The 23011-nt window shown below is 33.8% G+C and overlaps 1 protein-coding gene across 1 annotated transcript in view; it reads left to right on the top strand.

The window, feature by feature from the left end:
* Positions 1-23011, top strand: part of lonp2 (lon peptidase 2, peroxisomal) — a 54445-nt gene that overhangs the window by 7081 nt on the left and 24353 nt on the right. The window contains 6 exon segments of the mRNA NM_001008573.2: positions 1171-1265; positions 5901-6159; positions 9166-9307; positions 16205-16355; positions 16555-16681; positions 22878-23005. Of these exon segments, the coding sequence (NP_001008573.1) occupies positions 1171-1265; positions 5901-6159; positions 9166-9307; positions 16205-16355; positions 16555-16681; positions 22878-23005 (902 nt within the window).

Raw genomic sequence — 23011 nt, 5'->3', positions numbered from 1 at the left:
ACCCTTCTTCGGGATCATACCCTCCTGTTTTACATGGATTAAAATCCAATTAAAAGTAATTTTGTTTACTTTAATCATTAAGTAAGGCATAAAGTTCTTCCAAGTGGTTGCTAACTCAGAATAAAGTATGACAGGCTTATTAAGGGCTTCATTCTTCAAAGGCAACCCCCCTGGTGTACTTTTTCCTGCTTATTACTCTATGGCTACTTGCTATAAAACATAAAAATTAGACAAAAAAAAAGATCTGAGCTGTAATAGTTTATTAACTCTTTGATTAAATGCAAAGCTGACAGAAATGAAAACGGGTGAATAGAGCTGATGGACTAGCCTAAGTTTTATATGGTCACAAGATGGCGCCAAACAGTCAAAAACTGTTGTGGTAGACCAGGGGTTCCCAAACTTTTCAGCCCGCGACCCCCAAAATAACAATGCCAGTGACTCGTGACCCCCAATATCCTCTGAGGTGGTTATAAATACAGAAACCTTGCATGCAATGACGCAGACACACCAATTAAATTTGTGTCAGTGCTTTAAATGTGCCAGAAAGTATAACCTGATGTTATAAAATCAAAATGCATCTGACGCTATTGCTGCCTTTAATATAATGTAATTACCCCAGGGGTCACAATTCAATAGAACTAGTAACTATAAGCTACTATAGTAACTATATAGTATATAGTAACTATAAACAACTATTTTTATTTTCAGTATAGTTATGGATAAAATATGTTAATTCTTATGGTTTAATAAAAATAAATCGATTTTTGGAAATCACCAGGCGACCCCCCTTCATTGCCCCGCGACCCCTCAGGGGGTACCGAACCCCACTTTGAGAACCACTGTGGTAGACAATCATGTATATAGATGTGAACTTATTCATTCACTGATGGCTAAGGTGATTGAAAAGTACCTACACGAGCCTGTGTTATTAGTTTTAGTAGTGTTTAACTCAGAATAATATTTGGAATGTCACAAGAAAACGATCCGAATCAAGTATTCCAGATAGTCATGTAATAAATTAATAATAACACGTTCATATTCGCCCCACTAAGCTTTTGCTTTCCAGGATTTTATCACCATCTTCTAAAAATCTTAGCAAATAATAATGATTAACTTAATAATAATAATAATACATATTTTCAAATTATACTATTGTATTTTTGCTCACAGATTAAAAAAGATGCCGCAGTCTATGCCAGAGTACGCCCTCACTCGCAACTATCTAGAGATGATGGTGGAGTTGCCTTGGAGTAAAAGCACTACAGGTAACAAACCTTACTTTACTACAAAATCAGTACATGGATGTTTTTATATGGTTTGGTTTTACATTTGAATGTATAGTTTTCAAACAGAGTTCGTCAACACTAAATAAATAATAATGTTGTTGTTGTTATTATTATTACAAATACTTAAACCAAAGATTAAATTATTATAGTAATACATATTTTTATAATGTTAACTATAATAAAGTAAACTGTATAATGTTACTTTTCAGTTTATTAAAATATTTAAATATTACAATTATGATTACGTTTTTTTTTTCTTCCTTTGATCATTTTTATTTGTGAATACTTATTTTCACACATTTGGGGTCAGTAAGATTTAAAAGTGATATTGTTTTAAAATATCTATTACCAGAGATGTATAGTAACGAAGTAGAACTTCTTCACTACTGTACTTAAGTACTAAAAGGCTGTATCTGTACTCTAATGGAGTATTGTTTTTTCTTCTACTTCCACTTTTACTTCAGTACATTTTTCTATGAGTTTAAAACTTTTACACCGGTAGATTTTTATGTGCTGCATAGTTACTCGTTAAAATTATAAAAATGTTACAAATCATTTCAAACACACATTATCACTGTCAGAGCAGCAGATGGCTCTATCACAGGTTTGAAGAAGCTGGGCTGTCATCATTCAGACGACCAAAGAAGACAGTGCTGCCTGCCTGCATTGAGAGCACTTTAGTATGTTTTTAACATGGAAAACTCAGAAATTCTACCTCCATGTTTGCATTTGTTGATGTAAAAAGCTGTTCATATAATTGTTTTCTAGCCAAAATAAAAAAAATACGACTTTCTCCAGAAGAAAAAATATTATCAGACATACTGATAAAACAAATCAAAGGGGGACTAATAATTGTGACTTCAACTGTATATACACACACACACACACACACACACACACACACACACACACACACACACACACACACACACATATATTAATACATATATATATATGTTATAAATCGTAAACCATGTTTTTATTTTGTTCTGCTTAATCACGTGCCCCAAAAAAGATATTTAAAATAAACAAAATAATATGAGTCTTTTGACTGCTTTTTTTTATAACCACATAAGACAATACTTTTACCTTTACTTTCAGTATTTTAGTAGTATATTTTAGAATAAACTACTTACAATACTTAAGTACAAAAGATGTTGAATACTTTAGTACTTCCACTTAAGTATGGTGCTTAAACAGCACTTCAACTTTTGCTCAAGTCACTTTTTTGATAGAGCACTTGCACTTTACCTTAAGTATGTATCCCTAGTACTTTACCATAAGTTTGAATCTCTAGTACTTTATACATCTCTCTATATTACTGCTATCATTAATATATTTCTAAAATGTAAAAAGTTGAGTTTTTATTCACTATGCATAAACTAAACTGGTTAAATATTATTTTTAAAAAAGTTTAATAGAAGAACAGAATTATTTTATTGGATAAAGACAACGAATAATTTGAACCAACTTTTACATTGCCTTTTCATGTAAAATCAGTTTACAATTTTGCCCACACTTTTACCTACAGTCACCAGTAGAGGGAGTCTTTTACCACGTGTTGTGAAGTCGGTCTAGTGGTGGAGAGGGATTTAAACTGTTTACACGTGTTATTCTTGTCCTGTTCTCCATGGCCACATGAGGGACTCTGAGATCTCCAACATATTATTCTGCCAAGCACAGCTAGAGTGTTTGACCATATGTTGAGAAGCATTAAACACTTTCATATTCATTCATGTTTTCTCCTTGTCTATTATTATTCCATGCACAGGAGTGCAGCTTTCTTTTTGTTTACCTACTCACACATTCAGAGCCATGCACAAAAGTATGCATTACACTGCTATCCTAAGGTTATAGCTTGCCTTGAAATAGGATCTCTGACTGTCCATGAAAGGCTCAAACAAACATGTGCATGTGATGGGTATGCATGCACACACACACACACACACACACACACACACACACACACACACACACACACACACACACACACACACACACACTTACTCAATGCCATACCTACCCTGCTAGATGTGTTACAGACCTTGGGCCTGGAGTTCTGCTGGGAAAGTCTCGTGTACATGAAGTGCAATTCACAGTCTTTAAAGCTCAGTTCTCAATGGTGAGACAGCATTAGAAGGAAACTGATTTAGTGGTTTAGGTCGGCGCTTGAAAGCTGGGAATAGAGAGGTCTGCCCTTACAGGAATGCTCTCCTGTAAATGCAAAATAGACGTTGCATGATTTGCGAGAAGCATGAAGAAAATTCCGGGGCCAGTTTAAGTTTGCTTTATGAGACAGCTGCACTTATGTCTGTATCTTATTACATCAGGCGATGGAGATGCATATGTCTTTGATAAAACACTCACATTCCTTTCAAAATTTGTACAACATGCGTGCAATCAAAGACGACTGCAGCTATGCTGATGTTATTTTTTAACATGATAAATTAGTGACAGGACAATTTGTTTGTTGTTTATTTGTTACATGTTAGGTAATGTATTTACTAACATAAACTAAGTATCAATTAACTTGTAAAGCATTTAATAATCAAAGTTCAACATAAACTAATTTATTATTCAAATCCAAAGTTGTACTTGTTAACATACTCATAACATACTGTGCTTCTTAACATAGTTATTGCACCATGAGTTAATAAGAACTAACATGATCTAACATTAACAAAGATGTACTGTATTACTAATAGTTTGTTCATGTTAGTAAGCACATTAACTAATGGATCGTTAATTTAATGCGTTATTATTAATTTAAATTTTATAAAATTATTTAAAAACCCTAATCATTAACCACTAAACACCTTATTAATATGAATTAATTTAATAATTATTAGTTATTACATTAAGTGAAACTATCCTATTTGTATCCCCATTCGAAATGCCAAATCTGTGACAGTAATTAAACGCCTCTTCCATAAACACTTAGTCCTGCTGAATTTATTATCTTAGTGCTTTTAATTTTCCTTATTTTCTTCCTGTTCTAATAAGTATTGTTGTATAAATAGCATTTTGCTTGATTCTTTGTCTTTTTAAGAATTTGGTTTTGTATTTGTATCATTTGCATGCTGCTCTAAGTGTTTTAAAACTAAAGATTTTTGATAAATTCATTTTAAAAAGGTTACATATGTTTGATGTAGTAAAGTATATCAATTATATTGGATTTAGTGTAATTTAATTATGTAAAGGCAAAACCAACATATTTACATCATTCTTAAAATTCATATTGATTTAGAGCTTAAGACATATAATACTATTAAAGTTTAGTATTGTTATCATCATAGCAGCTTATGTTTTTTGTGTAGAAATGATGAAAAAATGTCAAAATAAAAGCATTTATTTGAAATCTAAATCTTTTTTACTGTCATGTTTTAAAAAGGTGTTATTTTTTTGAAATAATAATAAAAATAATAAATTATTCACATTTTAACAGCAGTTTATATCCACTAGTGGTGTATAATATTAATTGTCTACAATAATATTTGATTTAATGGGATGCAAGTATGTCACTAACTTTGCCGAATTACAAACATCTCTTACAAACATCTCTTAAAAGCATTCATTGTGAGCCCATTAGAATTACAGAGTATCTGCGGCGTCTTAAAAATTCTTAAATCTCGAAAGCTAAATTCTAGGTCTTAAAAAGTCTTGAATCTACTGAAATGTTGTGTTGCAGGTCCTAAATCTTTTTTTAACAGCTCTTAATTTTCCTTTGTTCATGTAAAGCTTTCCAATCTGGCCATTAACATCAACCACCAACAATCCCAATCTCAATAAAACTTTTTATTTAAAAATAGCATTTTTAACTTAATTTACCTTAATGTTTTAATGACTTTCTTTACAGTAACATTTGTTTAAGAAATCTCCATTTGTTTACTGCTGAGGATACTGACCTGACCTATATATTTTATTATTAAAATATTATTATTATTGCATTATTAAATGTATTAAATTATAATGATTTTTGATTGGGGAAGTGAAAATCTTTTAAACTCGGATATTCGAAAAAAAAAATCCTTATCATTTAGCCTTGTATAAGTCTAAAATTTCCTTCATAATGGTCTTTAAAATGTCTTAAATTTAGTTTGGTGAAACCTGCAGAAACCCTGAATTAAGTCTAAAAATGAAGCAAGAAATAGTCTTTTTAAATTGATGCAACATATTTAGGTAATAACGCAAAGTAATAGTCATTTTTCCAAATATTCTATTGATTTTACTCTGCAATTCAAGAAAAAAGAGGTTAATATTAAGTTTTTATCTGCATTATTATTATTATTTTTTTAAATATTATAGAAAAAGAATGTGTGAATCTCATAGCAACAGAGTTTCCTTCCTGAGTCAATCTTACGCATTTACTCAATGATCTATTCATAAAGACTATCACTTTCTTTCTAAATGATTTAGCCATTTTGAACAAATCTTTTGAATCAACAAGTCAATGAATAAGACCAGGCTTTTGCCGCCATCTACTGATGGTTTTACTTTCATACTTATTTATCCGACAGACTACTAAACTACTAATACTGAATCACAAAATAATAATGTCTAATATCTACATTACATTGAACTCATAGCATCTTTCATTATGTTTTTTTTTTTCAGATTGCCTGGACATCCGTGCGGCACGTGTGCTCTTAGATAATGATCACTATGCCATGGAAAAGCTGAAGAAGAGAGTACTGGAGTATCTGGCTGTGCGTCAGCTCAAAAGCACCCTTAAAGGACCCATACTGTGTTTCGTGGGCCCCCCCGGTGTGGGAAAAACCAGTGTTGGCCGGTCCATCGCTCGCACACTTGGCCGAGAGTTTCACCGCATAGCCCTGGGGGGAGTCTGTGATCAGTCTGACATCCGTGGACACAGGTGAGAGGTCATCATACAGAAAGCAGACGCAAAGTCTGATCTTCAAACGGGCATGAGATAGGATACATGCAGTCTCAATGTCAGACTACTTTGAAAGAGAATCTGAGCTTGGTCAATTTACAAGCTGTTTAGATAGACTCTTCTTGATTAAGTGGGCCATTTTTGTGGGCCATAATAAGTCATCAAGTCCAGACTTCATTTAAAGTTGATCAGCACTTTTAAATGTTTTTAAAAAGGAGTCACCATGACTTCATATATGATCTGAAATTAGGCCGTTTTCAAGGTTTACCGCAGTTTAGAAAAGTCAAGGTTTTAAAACAGCCCAAATTTTTTCTGTTATACCATTCCCAAAGTATGTGTAAGATTTTTAAAAATGTTTTTTTTGTTTGCTGTTTTTTAGGACCTCAGTGTCTCCAGCAGAAAAGATATCCAAAATGCAATTTTTAATTGTAAAGAAATTAGTGTTTTATAAACTAATAAAAGCAGCAGAAGTGAATAATTCATTTGAATTATCTAGCCTGACATGTTTACTTTAAAATATTTTTTAATCAGACATACAATAAAAACTGTAATATTTTGAAATATTATTACCATTTCCAATAAAGGCATTCTGTTTGTTTTAGTTTATTTTAAAGGGGATCTGTTATGCCTATTTTTGCAAGATGTAAAATAAGTCTCAGATGTCCCTAGAGTGTGTATGTGAATTTTCACGTCAAAATATCCCACAAATGTTTTACAACTCTTTGAAACTGCCCCTTTTAGGCTTTGATCCTGACTATCATTTTTCTGACTGTTTCTTTAAATTCAAATGAGATTGTGCTCTCTGTTGTCTTTTCAAAATAGGGGGCTGGGCTAAAATGCCTATGTGTCATAGTGGCAAATTCAAAAACAACTTCCTATGCTAATGAGGGAGTGATTGTCAAAAAAAGGGTGTGACCTGATGACATATACAAAGAGAGAATGTCTATCAAAGCGTTGCTGCAGACTGTGTCTGCTTCCGAATAGCCTACTACTCAGTAGGTAGTGCATTTGAATTTAAACGTACTACTCAGCTGTTAGAAAAGTACAATCCATACAGTATGACTGCAAGAAGTATGAATGGAATTCGGATGTACTACATCCACCATTCTGTCATTCTGTCATTCCCTGCGTCAGTTGCGTCACTTCACTCCTATTCATGAATTCTTTCACGGGGCATCATACTGATTTAAGCGTACTGTATAGTATGGAAGTATGCAGTTTTGGACATTTCTGTTTTTATAAAGTGTGAAAATTAAAAATGAAAAAAAAAAAATGTTTACCAATACAAGGCAAGCTGGTTATTTTCACAAAATGTTGCCACACAAATGTCTTTAAATCCTATTAAAAATGTGATATTTACATGATAGTTCCCCTTTAAAGCATAATTAATTCATGTGATGGCAAAGCTACATTTTTAAAATCCATTACTGCAGTCTTCAGTTTCATACAGTCCTTCAGAAATAATCCTTAATTGCTAATTTTGTGCTAAAGAAGCATATCTTACAATCCAAAAAAGTTGTGTTGCTTAATGTTTTTGTAGCAGTTGTGTAGCAGTTATTTTTCCAATACACTTTGATGAATAAAAATAAAATAAAACAGCCTTGATAAAACTTTTAGAATACAGTTAGATAATGTCTCTATAATTAAAATTATGAAAGCAAAAAAAGTCGCTTGATTTACATTTTTGTAAAATATAAATAAGTAATTTTACTAAGCAAGTAAGATTTTTCAAAACATAAGCATGATTGCAAAGGTGTTTTTGTCATAGACACAGTGTTTTTTTCTCTTTTTCAGTTCTATCAAGATTCTTTAGTACAAAAATACATTTTAAAAAGTGCTCATCTAAAAGTCTCTTGATCAATTTAATACATGAAGAAAAGTATTATTTATACTTAAAAAACTATCCCATTTCTTAAATGGTGTTAACAGCATAAACATTAGTCATTTTTATGATTACTGAAAGAAAATGTACTTTCTCCACAGAATTTCTAAACCTTTTGATCCAATCCTGCTGTTACTGTGATTAACCTTGGTGTTACATTACTAATCCAAGATCCTTCAGATGCCGAAACTCAATATATCCATTTAGTGTTGTTTTGCCATCAAATGATGAGTCATAACCAACATGTGATGCATGTGGCTATGCAAACGTGGGCAGATGTGTCAAGATTAGGTTGTCAGACTATGATAAACTCAACAAAGAGACATGATGTAGTGTCCCTTCAATAATAAGAGAAACTTTAAACCTTGACCTGCGATCATTTCCTTTGATGTTCCCTCTGATCTCTTGTCGCCATAGAGACTAGAAGGTGATAACATCACCTCACCCTGCAGGCCAGAGTGAGGTTTACTTGTTTTCTGATTGGTTGATGTGAGACTTCACACTCACCCATGGAAAATGTGTCCTTAGGACAAACGGCTCTTAAAAAACTTATCACACACTTTCAGCATGTGTCTCATCATCGCATTATCTATAAGGTCTGCATTAGTTTACTATATTAGAGTGTTTCAAGTTTAATGACAGGCTTACTGCCCATAATCACTGTAATTAAGGCACAACTACATCCTGTCTGCCTTTTTGTCAATTCCGTAGGACGAAATGCTAGTTTTAGTGTACTTTATCCAACACATACAAACCCAATCTAGAAACAACTTGAAGAAGTTAGTTGTGTTTTTGCAGCTTCAGATTGTAATTGCAATGAGATTAAATGTTGTAAAGTGTCATGCAGCCTATCAAAGTATGTTCCAGGAGGAGGAACACCTACTGACAACATACAGCAGTTTGAATGGGACTGCGTCAAAACAGATGCACTTCAGGTCTCTTTATAGGATGATTGTGATCTCTTTTTTTGTTGTTTGCCCACCTGAGCACTGATACAAATCTATTTACTTCTCTCATCACGTTCCACTCCATCTCGAATCTCTTCTTCTTGCTACTTTTTTTCCATGCTCCCTCTTTATCTTTCTCTATGTCTCCGTCCTCAGGCGCACGTACGTGGGTAGCATGCCTGGTCGCATTATAAATGGGCTAAAGACTGTCGGGGTAAACAATCCTGTGTTTTTATTGGATGAGGTGGACAAACTGGGGAAGAGTCTACAGGGAGATCCTGCTGCCGCCCTGCTGGAGGTAAAAGAAACTACATTGCAAGTATCCTCGTGTTTTTTGCCAGATATTAGCATATTTTTACAGTTGTTTTCATTGGGAGCGCCATTTTTCTTAATGGCACATCTGTTTCAGGCACCATGAATTGAAGAATGTTCAGCTTTTAGTAAAATGCTGCACTAATCAATGTCACTTTCGAACTAGCCAAGTACCATAACTACCATACCGACCAACTTTTTTTACATCAAGCACAGTAAAGGGAAAAATCTTGAAAATTGCTGCCCATTAAGCCAACATTTTCAGACAGCAAGGTTTTTTCATTATGCCACTTTTACAGCCAAAAAATGTGAACTAGACATGTTTAACTACATACATGATTTTTTTTATGAATGAAAAAAATTATTCTTAATCCTTCTTAATTTATACCTTTTCTTTTAAGTTGTTTTTGTATGGTTTTGGATTCAATTTTGGTTAAACTACTGAAACTCAAATAAAAAAATATTAAAACTAAATAGCAGTGTGTTTACAAAATAAAAGTGAAACCTAAAATAACAAGAGCAATAATGAAAAGAACTAAATCAACTGAAATTTAGAGCAAATGTCAAAGTAGTATTGAAATAAAGACTGAATTAAGAATGCGTAACTATAATAAACTTGGTTAACATTACTTCAGATATTTTATCTTCACAGCCGTGTGTTTGTCGAAGAGCACTAGAATTTTCAACTGAAAAGAACAGATGAGTGAGTGGATGGATGGATGGATGGATGGATGGAAGAAAGATTGGAGAAATGAAAAGATTGATGTATGGGTGAAAGGATGAGTAAATGGAGATGTGGATGGTTGGATGGATGAAAGGACGCATGCATAGGTTAAAAGAATAAAGGATGAATAAAAGATGGATGGGTGAAAGGAAGAAAGGATGTGTAGATTGGTGGAAAAATTAATGGATGGATAAAAGATGGATGATTGAGAATAGGATTTATAGATGTAAGGATAGTTAAAAGATGGAGAGATTGATGGAAGAAAGTAGGTAAGGTGAATGGGTAGTTGATTGATAAGTGGATAAAAGATAAATAGAAGGAAGGATGGATAGAAGATGGAGGAATGAATTCAAGAAAAGATTCTGGATGAAATGAGGGATGGATCTAAGAATTGATGATGGAAGGATGGATGGATGATGGAAGAACAGATGAATGAATAGATGTGTGGATAATAGAAAAGAACAGATGAGTGGATGAATGGAAGGATGGGTGGATTATGGAAGAACAGATGGGTGGATGGATGGACTGAAGAAAGATTGCATAATTAAAAATATGCATTGGTGGGAGGAATGATGAATAAATGGAGAGGTGGATGGATGAAATGAATCATGCATGTAAAGCTGAAAAGAGTGAAGTATGAATAAAAGATGGAGGACTGGAAGGATGGATTGATGTGTGGAAGGATAAATGGATGAATAATAGATGGATGAATGTAAGGATAGTTAAAAGATGGAGTGATCGATGGAAGAAAGCAGAAAAGATGAATGGGCAGTTGATGGATGATAAATGGATAAAAGATGAAAAGAATAATAGATAGAAGATGGAGGGAAGAATTTAAGAAAGGATTATGGATGAAAGGAGGATTCTAAAAATTGATGATGAATGGATGAATAGATGATGGAAGAACAGATGAGTGAATGGATGGGTAGAAGGTTGCATGATAAGAAAGGTGGATGGGTTTGTGGAAGCATGAATGGATTGATGGAATAAATGGTTGCATTAATAGAAAGATGCGTTGGTGGAAGGATGAATGAATAAATGGAGAGGTAGATGGTTGGTTGGTTGGATGAAATGATGTACGCAGAGATGAAAGGGGGGCATCAATGTAAGAATAGATTATAGCTGAATAGATGGATCTAAAAATGGATTATGGATAAATGGAAGAAAGGATGGATGATGATAGATGGAGGAAAGTATGAATGGATATATTGATAGATGTTTAAGCTTAAAAACCTTTTAAGATGCGCAAGTTTAAAGGTAAAACAGGCCCTAAAAAATAATGGAAAAGAGATGGAATGTAAGATGCTTTCAAAAATGTGTAAATGGATTTGGACAAAGCCGACAGATATTTCTGTCAGGTCAGGTTACTCTGTTCCAGAATGCTACACACACATTCACTGCATGACCTAATATTCCAACATACTGAAAGAAAATGCATTTCGCAGCGTTTTCTTGTGTGGTAGAAGGATGCTTTTTTTTCTTCCATCCAAAGTATCACACACACACACACACACACACACACACACACACACACACACACACACACACACACACACACACACACACACACACACACACACACACACACACCACCATTTACACTTGATTACATGTGAGCCCGTTTGTTTTCAGTGAGATAAACATCCAGAAATCTCCTCGTGCACACACTCTGACGCAGCTGCTCATGGAGCTCTGAACATCTGTATAGCTGTGATTGTAATCCTCTTATCTTTTGGCACGACCAGCTTTTACAATAATCCAACACAGGGAGAAATGCATCTTACAATTATACCAGAGATTAGCAGTCTGCATCCTGTAATCAGTAGATCGCCACTCAAAAATTATCCCATGAGTGACGTTCATCCCATACTGTAATGCGTGTGAGCCCTTGCACTGGGCTTCAGATAGAGTGGGAGATAAGTGGAGGCGTAGCACAGGGCGGACGTGACCTGGGAAGCACAGCAGAACGTGATTTCTGCTTGTGATTTAGTTTGTCAGTGCAGTTTATTAAGGAAAACTTTTAGGAATAAATTGTTTTCGGGTGGTTGTTTATAGATATAGGGATCATGTTATTAACTTCTGGCTTATTTCCTGCCCATTACTAAGCTATTAACTGTTTATTAGCAATTATCTTTTTCTGCATCTCTAATCCTACACTCTCAGACAAAATGGTACAATGTTGAACCAAAGAAGGGACACACCCTTATCATTGGGGCAGTAACTTTTAATGAAACAGAATTGTACCTTAAGACAAAGAAACAAATTTGTACCGTTGCAGTTTAGGGACTTGATTTTTACCATGGGAAACCAAAATGTACTTTTGGTTTTTAAAAGCTGCAGATACAGTATTGTAACTTGCTCAAAGGTAGAATTTTGATCCATGAAGGTACCACTATGACAAGACACTTTGTACCTTAACAATGTCAAATGTGTTCCTTTAAGAACTAATTAAAGGGGTTTTACTTCATCCAAAATGTGTCAATTTGTTTTCAGTAAATATAAAACATCAAATACACTTTTTAACAATGTTTTTTTTTACTTTCTTTTTGTGTAAATGCACCCTTTACAATACAGAATAAAAATACTTTAACAGAAGTCAAAACATCTTTTTTTTTCTTGCTGAACACTTTGCTTTTCACAAAAATGTTACTGAAACACATTCTCCATTGTACAATATAAAACATTTTTTCCTCCAGTTTTCACACAATACCTTTGTAGTCACTTAAAAGTTAATTTCACTTATGTAATTTCAAATAAGAAATAGAATTATACAGTACAATACAAGAATTATAACAGGATATGCACAATGTTTGATTATCTTTAAAATACTAAAATGTCTGCTTGAACACTACATATGCAGGACTTTTGCCAGCTCACACATGTAGTGGAAAGCAAACACAGAAAGGTGCGGATATCAATAATGAAAATGTATTTATCAGAAGATCCTTACCAAATGTTTCTTAAAAATGCTTTAAATGTTTAGTTTACTATACAGTTTTGTTTTACCAGCTTTTTTGTTTTTATAGAATTTAATAAGTAATGATGATTCATGTTTTAATATGGAAATTATTCATAAATCACTTTGCCTATCCAGTAAAATTTATTTTCATAGATTTACATACACAGATGTACCTTCATTTCAATTGTACCATAAAGGGTACAGAAGAGCATCATAAGAGGTCTTTTCTGTACCATATGAGGTACAACTTTTACAACATTACAACATTAAGGAGCATTTTTTGTATCATTGTGTACCTTTTTTTCTGAGAGTGTGCTACATGAATGAGATACTAAATAGTGTGTTTTTGAGAACTGTGTTCTTTCTTGAGTAAACAGTTAGTCTCATTGGTAACATGCTGTTAACTAATGGCTTATTACCTGCCCATTATTAAAATATTAACTGTTTATTATAAGTTTTAAAGTATGATCTTATTCTGCATCTCTAATCCTACCCAAAACTTAAACTCAATTTCTACCTTACTTACTATTAAAAAAACTAATTAGTCATTTATTGAGCTAGGAGTGTTTTTAGCAAAAAACATTTGCTATTATTATTACATATATATTTGTTTATTAAAGTGTCAGGAACAATATATTTAGCTTTCAAAGTTGTTAACTTGTTTGTGTTTCAAAATATCATCCTTTTTTTTTTCGAACTGGAATGGTCCTGTGGTCCACTACAGTGGACATGCTGTAAAATTAAAAATAAAAAAAAATGTAAAATCTCTAAATTGTAGATTTTTTTTATTCCACATGATGTAGGAAATCACAGAAAAAAGAAAAAGAAAAAAAATGTTTGGGTCTTAGGAGGATATTTATTGTTTTCATCTATTTAAAAAATTAATTTATTTATTTATTGTTATATTTGTTTTTGTATCTATATTTGTAATCAATTTAATCTTTATCTGATTATTTCTTTGTTTATTTTTTCTTTATTTAACATTTTTATTGTTCATTCATTTATGTATTCCTTTTTTATGCACTTTTATTTTCATGGACCCCCTTGCACTTCCTTGCAGCCCCCTGGTGGCCCCTGCACTCTCTGCTAGTTTATCTTATCATGCATTTATCATAAATGCATAATATGTGAATCTACAAATAAAAATAAACAAAAATGACGCCAGTGTTTGTTCTGTCGATGAGTCTAACAGAAGGAGCTTGAGCAGCCTGCTGTTGCTATGGTAACCTCCTCAGGCAACAACGAGATCATTTCATGTTTTGAGATTCATTTGACAAGGTGCAGACACACACTTGAACTGTACCTTATGTAACATGCTCAAATTTGAATTGTTTGTGTATGCCTAAGACACGCCTACTTAAACCGCACCCTGCACATCTACAAGGTGACTAGGGGATTGCTAGGTGACCGATGAAGCTGATCGGTCAGTTCTTGTCACATGGCTCGTGAAATTCTTGAAACATTATTTATTTATTTATTTTATTTTATTTTATTTTATTTTATTTATTTCACCTCGGTGCAAGCCACGCACCTCCATTGGAATTAACCAACATTGCGAATGGAAAAGAAGCTATATGTGAACGGCCTTGCACAGACATGCTGGATTCACCTGGTTTGTTGACAAATGTGTTGCAGATCCATTCTTTGGCAGTTTATTGTTCCTTCACTGGGCCTTTTCCCCTTCACAAAGAAACTTTTTATATGTATTCTATAGTCTATATAACTGTGAAAATACAGTAATTTTTTTAAAATAAATGATTTTACAAAATAAAAGATTGTTCAGACTCAGATAATAAATACAAATGAAATAATGAATAATTTCTTGTGTGGCCCGGTACCAACTGATCCATGGACCACTACTGGGTTTGGGGACCACTGATTTAAAGGGCACCTATTTTACCTCTTTTTCGAGATTTAAGATGAGTCTTTTGTGTCTCCAGAATGTGTCTGTAAAGTTTCAGCTAAAAAAAAATCCCATCAGATTATTTATTATACCTTTCAGAATATTAGACTTTTGTGCACACAATGTAACTGTTTTTGTTACCTGTGCCTTTAATAACAGACGTGCCTGTCAGAGTGTGTCTTCGTCTCCTGCTGTGTCAGATAAACAGTACAGTGACAGACATGAAGGAAGCAGATCTCACATAACATTTGTGAGAACTTTCCCAATGATTATTTGATGTATTTGTTGTGGAGTTAATTCAAGCCTTTCTGCAATAAGTCACACACAATGTTGTTACAAAGTTCACACATATACACAGACACACACAGTGGATACAAACACACAGCTCACTCGTTTAACTTTGCACAGTTTTTGCATTGCAAATGTGGCAGGATATCCGTTAATATCCACTGCTGTATGAATATCCGTTATGTTAATGTACAAAATAAACAGTATTGACAAGCCTTCTTTTATTCTTTTATAATTGTACTGACATGCGGCTTTGGTGATGAAGTAAAGACGGTGAAATTGTAATTCAAATTGTAATTCATTACAAACATGCACTGTTTGAAAAATGTTTTAAATTTGCAAAACTCCTTGATCACATTAGATGATGATTGATGATCACTGAGAGCTGAGATCCTAGTTACTTTGCGCGCGTCCTGTTGTTAATATGATTATGCGTGTTACTACAGAGAAATGTTATTACGTGTCTGTCAGTCAATTTGGTGGCCGGAGAAATTGCACTCCTACATCACGTTGCGATGCACCTGAAAATGGGAGGGATTTGGATCCTTTTTTAACGTTAGGAAATTTAAAAAAAGAGACTTGTTGTGTTTCTATCAATCCAATATGACTATGGACACACTATACCACAGTTCTCAAACTTCTCACAAAAGATGATTTTCATCATAGGTGCCGTTTAAAGGCTTGACTAAGTTAATTACGCAAGTTAGGGTAATTAGAAAAAGCACTGTATAACGATGGTTTGTTCTGTAGACAATTGAAAAAAATTGCTTATGTAAGGTAAGGTAATAGTATTGACCTTAAAATTAAAAAATAAATGTAAAATTCTAGCCGAAAAAATAAAATTAAAATAAAAATCAAGACTTTCTCCAGAAGAAAAAAAATTATAGGAAATACTGTGAAAATTTCCTTGCTCTATTAAACATCACTTGGGAAATATTTAACAAAAGAAAATTCACAGTGGGGCTAATAATTTTAATGTCAACTGCAAATGAACTGTGCTTGTTATCAGGTTCTGGACCCAGAGCAGAACCACAGCTTTACTGACCATTACCTCAACGTGCCATTTGACCTCTCACAAGTGCTATTCATTGCCACCGCGAACACCACGGCCACCATCCCCCCCGCCCTGCTGGACAGAATGGAGGTCCTCCAGGTGCCAGGTCAGAGTTCAGCATCACACACAAAAAAAGGCAGCAGGACACAATTGACAGTGTGACATTTTAGTGATTAATTCCCTGCTATTTTAACTTGAACATAATTAACTCTGTCCTGCAGCTGAGCAGATGGTTCTGCGGTTGAATACTTGATTAGTTCCTTGTAATTTGGGTTGTGAATATCGACGTGTGTGTGTCTCATTAGGGTACACTCAGGAGGAGAAGGTGGAAATCGCCCATCGGCACCTGATCCCTCATCAGCTGGAGCAGCACGGACTGACCCCGCAGCAGCTGCAGATCCCACAGGACACCACACTGCAGATCATCAGCAAGTATGCACACACACACACACACACACACAGATGTTTGTTTGGGGACATTACATAGGCTTCCATTGTTTTTATACTGGATAAACTGTATTTTATATTTCCTTAAATCCAACCATCACAGGAAACTGTGTTTTATTTTCTGAATAAAAAACTCATTCTGTGTGATTTATAAGCGTTCATCAGGACATCAGCAATGTCTTCATATTTCACCACCTTCTTGTAATACCTGTGTCATAGCTATGTCATTATACAGATTTGTGTATTGATATGTCACAACAACATGTAAACACACACACACACACATACACACACACACACACACACACACACACACACACACACACACACACACACACACACACACACACACACACACACACACACACACACACACACACACAAACACACACACACACACACACACACACACACACACACACACACACACACACACACACACACAGAGAGAGAGAAAGACACACACACAGTGTTTTATATTCTAGGTTTAGTCTGTGAATGACACTTTTATCCTGCAGAAGGACAAGATGAAATATTCAGACAGGAGCAGTCTTTTTTAATTAAGAAGCAATCACACAACTAACAAATGAACCCAGCTTTCCATCCAGGTGCTAATGCATTGGGGCCTTGTATGGTTGACCGTGTTATATATATATAGGTGGGCATAGATACATTTTTTAATCTAGAGATTAATCTGACTTTAATCTTGGAATTAATTTAGATTAAAATGGCTCATTCGAATTCTGCCAAAAGCATTTAGAATATGTGTGCTACCAAAATAATGACTAAATGTCTTTGAACGCATTTCTCAAGCCAGGTGTCGCATTAGACCAGGGGCTCATTTCCTGTTTTAAACATGCATCACAAACTGCTTGAGACATGTTCTGTTGTGATAATTGGTGATGAAAATAAATTATTTTAAATAAGATTAACTTGTGTTTACTAACTGTTTATTCAGTTAAACATGAATTTTAAATTACCTTAATCCAACTAAAGTCATAACTGAACTAAACAGAAATCAAACTAAGATGTGGAGTATGCAAATATTAGTGGTGATATTTAAGTAAACACCGTAAGCAAACTTTTACCGTCATATAGGACTTTTCGCCATATTTTCCAACAAGATTCACACACACACGGCTGTCAGTAAAGGACTGCACACAAATACACATTGAGAAATGCGGAAGTTTTTTTCTTTTCGTTTGGCATGCGTTATTAAATTCCATAACACTCTCACCAGTCCTTACTCCTTATTTGCATGTAATGCCCCAATTTGACACATGAATGAAATGTTCATGAGTGAATGTAAAACTGCCGAACTGCAGTTAAAGTCACCCAAAATTACAGGAAACTTTTACATGAAAGCACTTCACCTAAACACCTTATTTATATTATTGTCTATTAAGGCAAATACCTAGATTACAGATGTCAATGTAAACGTAGTCAGTAGTGTCTTTGAAGTAAGTGAAAGATCCAGAAGGGCATCCTGCTGATTTGATTCAGAAGGGCACTTTCTTGTCAGAAGGCTCCGGTCAGGTATACATCCTCGCTAAAATATTAAGGTAAAAGTCATCATAGCTTGCGTACAATAGACCCAGCTCCCAACCCAACTTTGAGAATAGATTAATAGATAAATTAATAGATTGTTTTTTTTTCTAGCACGATAAGAGTCTTGTGGTAACACAGCATGTTAACGCCGATAACGGCCTACCACTAATATATGAGCAGTTTGGTTATAGGTAGGTAGGTACATAGTTTGATTTTTTTAATTTTTTTATTTTACATTTTGAATACTATGCAATTTGTATTTTACAAAATTTAGAAATGAAGTAAATCCAGCAGAGAAGCTCAGAGTTTTCATTTGGTGAAAGTCTCAAAGTGTACATACATGTACAATTCTAATTTTGGAAAAAAAAAGTTATATTTTAAATATCAGTGAAAATTGTGGTAACACTATAATAACTACAAAATATGAATCATATATTAAGCATTAGCAAATAGTTAATTAATTATCTTTTAAGCATTAACTCTACATTAATAGACATTAATAAGCATTTTATAACTGGAGCTACAAATGCACATTATTAAGTTAGTAATAAGTTAGTAATTGATTAATAAACTATTCAAATCAACATTTATATATTATTATTCAGGCATATATGTAATTTTTATATTTATAGATGGTTCTTTAACTAACCTTTATCCAGTTTTGTCACCAAATACACATTAATGACAATTAAAGCTTCAGTATCAAATGAACAATACATCTTTACAATCCTATCTAAAAAGTAAAAGCTGTGAAGTTTAAACATTGCAGAATAACAGAAGTTTTAAAATATAAGAACATTAGATAAAACAACAATATAATAATTTAACAATTCATTATGATACATTTCAATGTTAGTTAGCAATGTTTAAACTGTACAGTAATTTTATTTTAGATAAGATTGCAAAGATTTATTTTTCATTTGATACAGTTTCATTTGTGTATCTTTAAATGAACAGAAATGAATAAAGTCATTTATTTTCTTTGGGAGTTTGAGTGGGATTTATTAAGCATAAATAGTCCTCACTTTAGATTAGGTCACAAAACTGGATGAAGTTGAGTTAATTAAGCATTTATTACCATACAAATTAACTATTGCTGTATGCCTGAATAATAAGATATTCAAAAGTTAATTTAATTAGTTTATAAATCATTTACTTATGCTTTCTGAATGATCTTAAAAACCAGCAACTTCTCTCAAATAACTGGTTGTAAATGATGCAATGTTTAATTTAGTAATGAAAAATAATAATTAATGAGGTGTGAAAACAATCATTAAGCACATTATTCGTGTGCTTATAAGTCAATAATACAGCAATTGTAGCTTCAGTTGTAAACTGCTAACTAACATCTATAAATGTAGAGTTAATGCTTATAGTGTGTAGTTATTATAAAGTGTTACTGACTTCTTTCATCTTTAAAGACTTGCCAACCTAAAACGTTTATAAAACAGTTAGCAAACGTGATTTCATTGACAATGCTAAAAAAAAACCTGCATGTTCACAATATTTGAAAATAGTTTTCAGGCAAAAAAGGAGAATAATTTGTGAGAGTGCAGCGTCTTACTCTGCTGAGAGAGATTATGAGCAGGAACAGAGGGGCAGTTTGGGTCACAGATGGGACGGCCCAGGCGAGTCTGTAAACTACATCCACTGCTGTTTCACTCGATCCTTCAAAACCACATCTCATGACAGGCTGCCAAACTCCTCTTCTAATTGTCTGTAGTCCACCAGGGATCCTCAATTAGAAACATTTGCAAAGCAAGCTAATTAATTACCTTAGAGGTTCCTAATTTTGGGATGATTATCCGCTAAAAAGCAATCAATACATGGCCTGTTCCCAGCAGCAGCATTGATGGTAGAGTGAGTAGTGTGCATGGATGGGGGATTTACACTTAAATTATACCACTTTTTCTGTTATTTGTTGCAATAGTATTATCAGTGACTATATTTCATATGTATATACTGATACACAAATAAAGCTATTAGCTTTCCATTTTTTTTTAATCATTAGCTTTCCACCCAAAATAGGGTGTTATGAGCACACATGTAACCTAATATCTTTTTTATTCATACTGGAAGCTAGAAGGTGTAAAAAGAAGATAGAAACCTTCAGATTCAGACTTATTTACAGTGTTAAAGTGTTAGATTCTCCCTTAAATCATAAACCAAGTGCTAAAAACAATTTGCATATATAAAAGAGAGTTTCTTGGTCAAACATTTTTAGTTTTGGTTTTATTTTCAAACATGGTTTCTGCTGACATCATTAAGGGTGCAACTCCTAATATGGCCACTTCTCAAAGCACATGTGCACACAATAAAGTTTTTTTTTTTGTAGCGGGAAGCTGACCATGTTAATCCATAGTCAATTCAATTCTTTCACACGTAAGTTTTAAATATTTCATCTGAACCTCCCAACTTGAGTTTTTCAATGTGACTGCTATTTAGAACGGATCACTTTTAATGGTGAAGTGTCTGGTTTATGACATGACACTTCGCAGCCTCTTACACTGCAAGGGAAAGATTAGAGCTGCAAGATTTACGACACATCAGTTCATCAACATCTCAAAAATATATAAAAGCAAGTGGCTATTTAATAGGGAGAAGAGTAGAATAGACATTTTAGTTACCTAAATACTCTCTTTCTGTTGTTATAATGCAAAAGCTGTGTCTTTTTCTTGTAAATATACAAAAACTGAACAAGAACAGATACAGTTGAAACCAGAAGTTTAAATACACTGTATAAAAAGGCACATAACCATTTAAAAAAAGTCAGATGTTAATGGAATTAAACTTTTTCTCTTTTAGGTAAGTTAGGATTATCACATTTGTTTCTGTTATGCTTAATAGCAGAATAATGAGAGAGATTTTTTTGAGAAATTATTATAACTTTGCTTGAAAGTCAAGTTTACATACAATAAAATTATTATGCCTCTGAAAAAAAGCTCAGATGATGGTGTCATGGTTTTGAAAGTTTCTGATTGGCTAATTGACAACATTTGAGTTAATTGGAGGCACAACTGTAGAATAGTATTTAAGGAAAACCTCAAACACACTGCTTCCTTGTGTGACAACATGGGAAGCAAGAATAAACAAAAAAGCCAGATTACAATTTGCAAGTCGTGTCCTAACTCTGTCCTTGAGGACCAGCGTCCTAGAGAGTTTAGCTCTAACCCTAATCAAACACACCTGAACCGGCTAATCAAGCTCTTACTAGATAAACTGAAAACAAACTGGCCCTCCAGGACTGAGTTTGGACACCCCTGCCCTAAGCATACTGCCAAATTAGTTAAAATGTGCTTTAAGGACAACAGAGTGAATGTTTTGGAGTGGCCATCACAAAGCCCTGCTCTCAATCCTATAGAACATTTGTGGACAGAGTTGAAAAAGCTTGTGCGAGCAAGACAGCCTACAAATCTGACTCAGTTACACCAGTTCTGTCTGGAGGAATGGGCCAAAATTCCTTGAAACTATTGTGAGAAGCTTGTGGAAGGATACCCAAAACATTTGACCAAAGTTATACAGTCTAAAAGCAAAGCTACAAAAACAAGGAAATGTTTTAACTTGACTGTCTAGAAATTAATAAAAAAGTCATTTAGGCAATCCTAACGGACCTAATATAGTAAACGTTTAGTATGATTTACCATCAGACATTTAAAAAAAATGGTTATGATCCTTTTTTAGTGTATGTAAACTTCTGGTTTCCTGTACTATTCTATAGCTATAAGATAAAATAAATCTTGCTAACCAAATGACAATAAACACACAACAGATGTGAAAAGATTTGTTTTATATGTGTTTTTCGAGCTGTCCTGGATATTTTTTTAGCAGAATGAAATATATTTATAATGCGGTACTTATCAACTATATATTTATAATGCTAATCAACATTGCCTCTCTCACTGTAGAACACTATAAAATTATTTCTTACTCCTTCTGTGATGTGAAACCTCATCTGCTCACAAAAAGATACATTTTTAAGACTTGATTGATTTTATGAAGTAAGTTTGAATGAAAGAATTTGAAGTAAATCTTTTTGGCAAAACTGGATCACACATGTGCTGCTGTTCTAAATGTTTTCATTGCTCAAACTTTTTTTTTGTCACACTTTACTGCCCTGAACAAACCACTTCCAGATTTTCGAGGCAGAATAGGGTTGATGCACAGGGGCTTTTCATTTTCAGTCAGCCAGCTCAAGTGCTTCCGGCATTTAAGTTTAAGTTCTAGTTTCTTTAAAAATCAATGATTTTCTCTACCTGATTGATATACGATATAAAGTGGGTCTCAAAACGGACAAGAAGCACTGCATTAAACTCAATTGTTTATCTATTGCATGTGTTTAAAATATAGAAATGTATTTTTAGTGCTCCTGATGTTTCTGACAATGATTAATTTAAACAGCCTTTCATCTTGTTTAATACTTGAACAGCTAAATGAAAGCCTAAGTCTATTAATAAGATTATATTTAAATTAATTTACATCCTCTATGCTGTAAAAGCAAGCTTATGAAATTAAAAATGGTCACATCAGCCTTCCAGGTTTTATAGTTTTTTTTTATCACAGGAAGCTATTTCTCGTCCTGAGCAGAATTTATAAGATACTGATGTTGTAAGAACTTTCTTGCGTGTGTTTGCAGGTACACACGGGAGGCTGGCGTTCGCTCTCTGGAGAGGAAGATCGGGGCTGTCTGTCGAGCTGTGGCTGTGAAGGTTGCTGAAGGTCAGAAGGTCTCTAGATCAGAGGCGCCCACTGAGCAGCATGCTGGTAAGA

Source organism: Danio rerio, chromosome 18 (assembly GCF_052040795.2).
Source record: "Danio rerio strain M-AB ecotype USA chromosome 18, GRCz13ab, whole genome shotgun sequence".
NCBI classification, from domain to species: Eukaryota; Metazoa; Chordata; class Actinopteri; order Cypriniformes; family Danionidae; genus Danio; species Danio rerio.
This window is presented reverse-complemented; position numbering and strand designations above follow the sequence as displayed.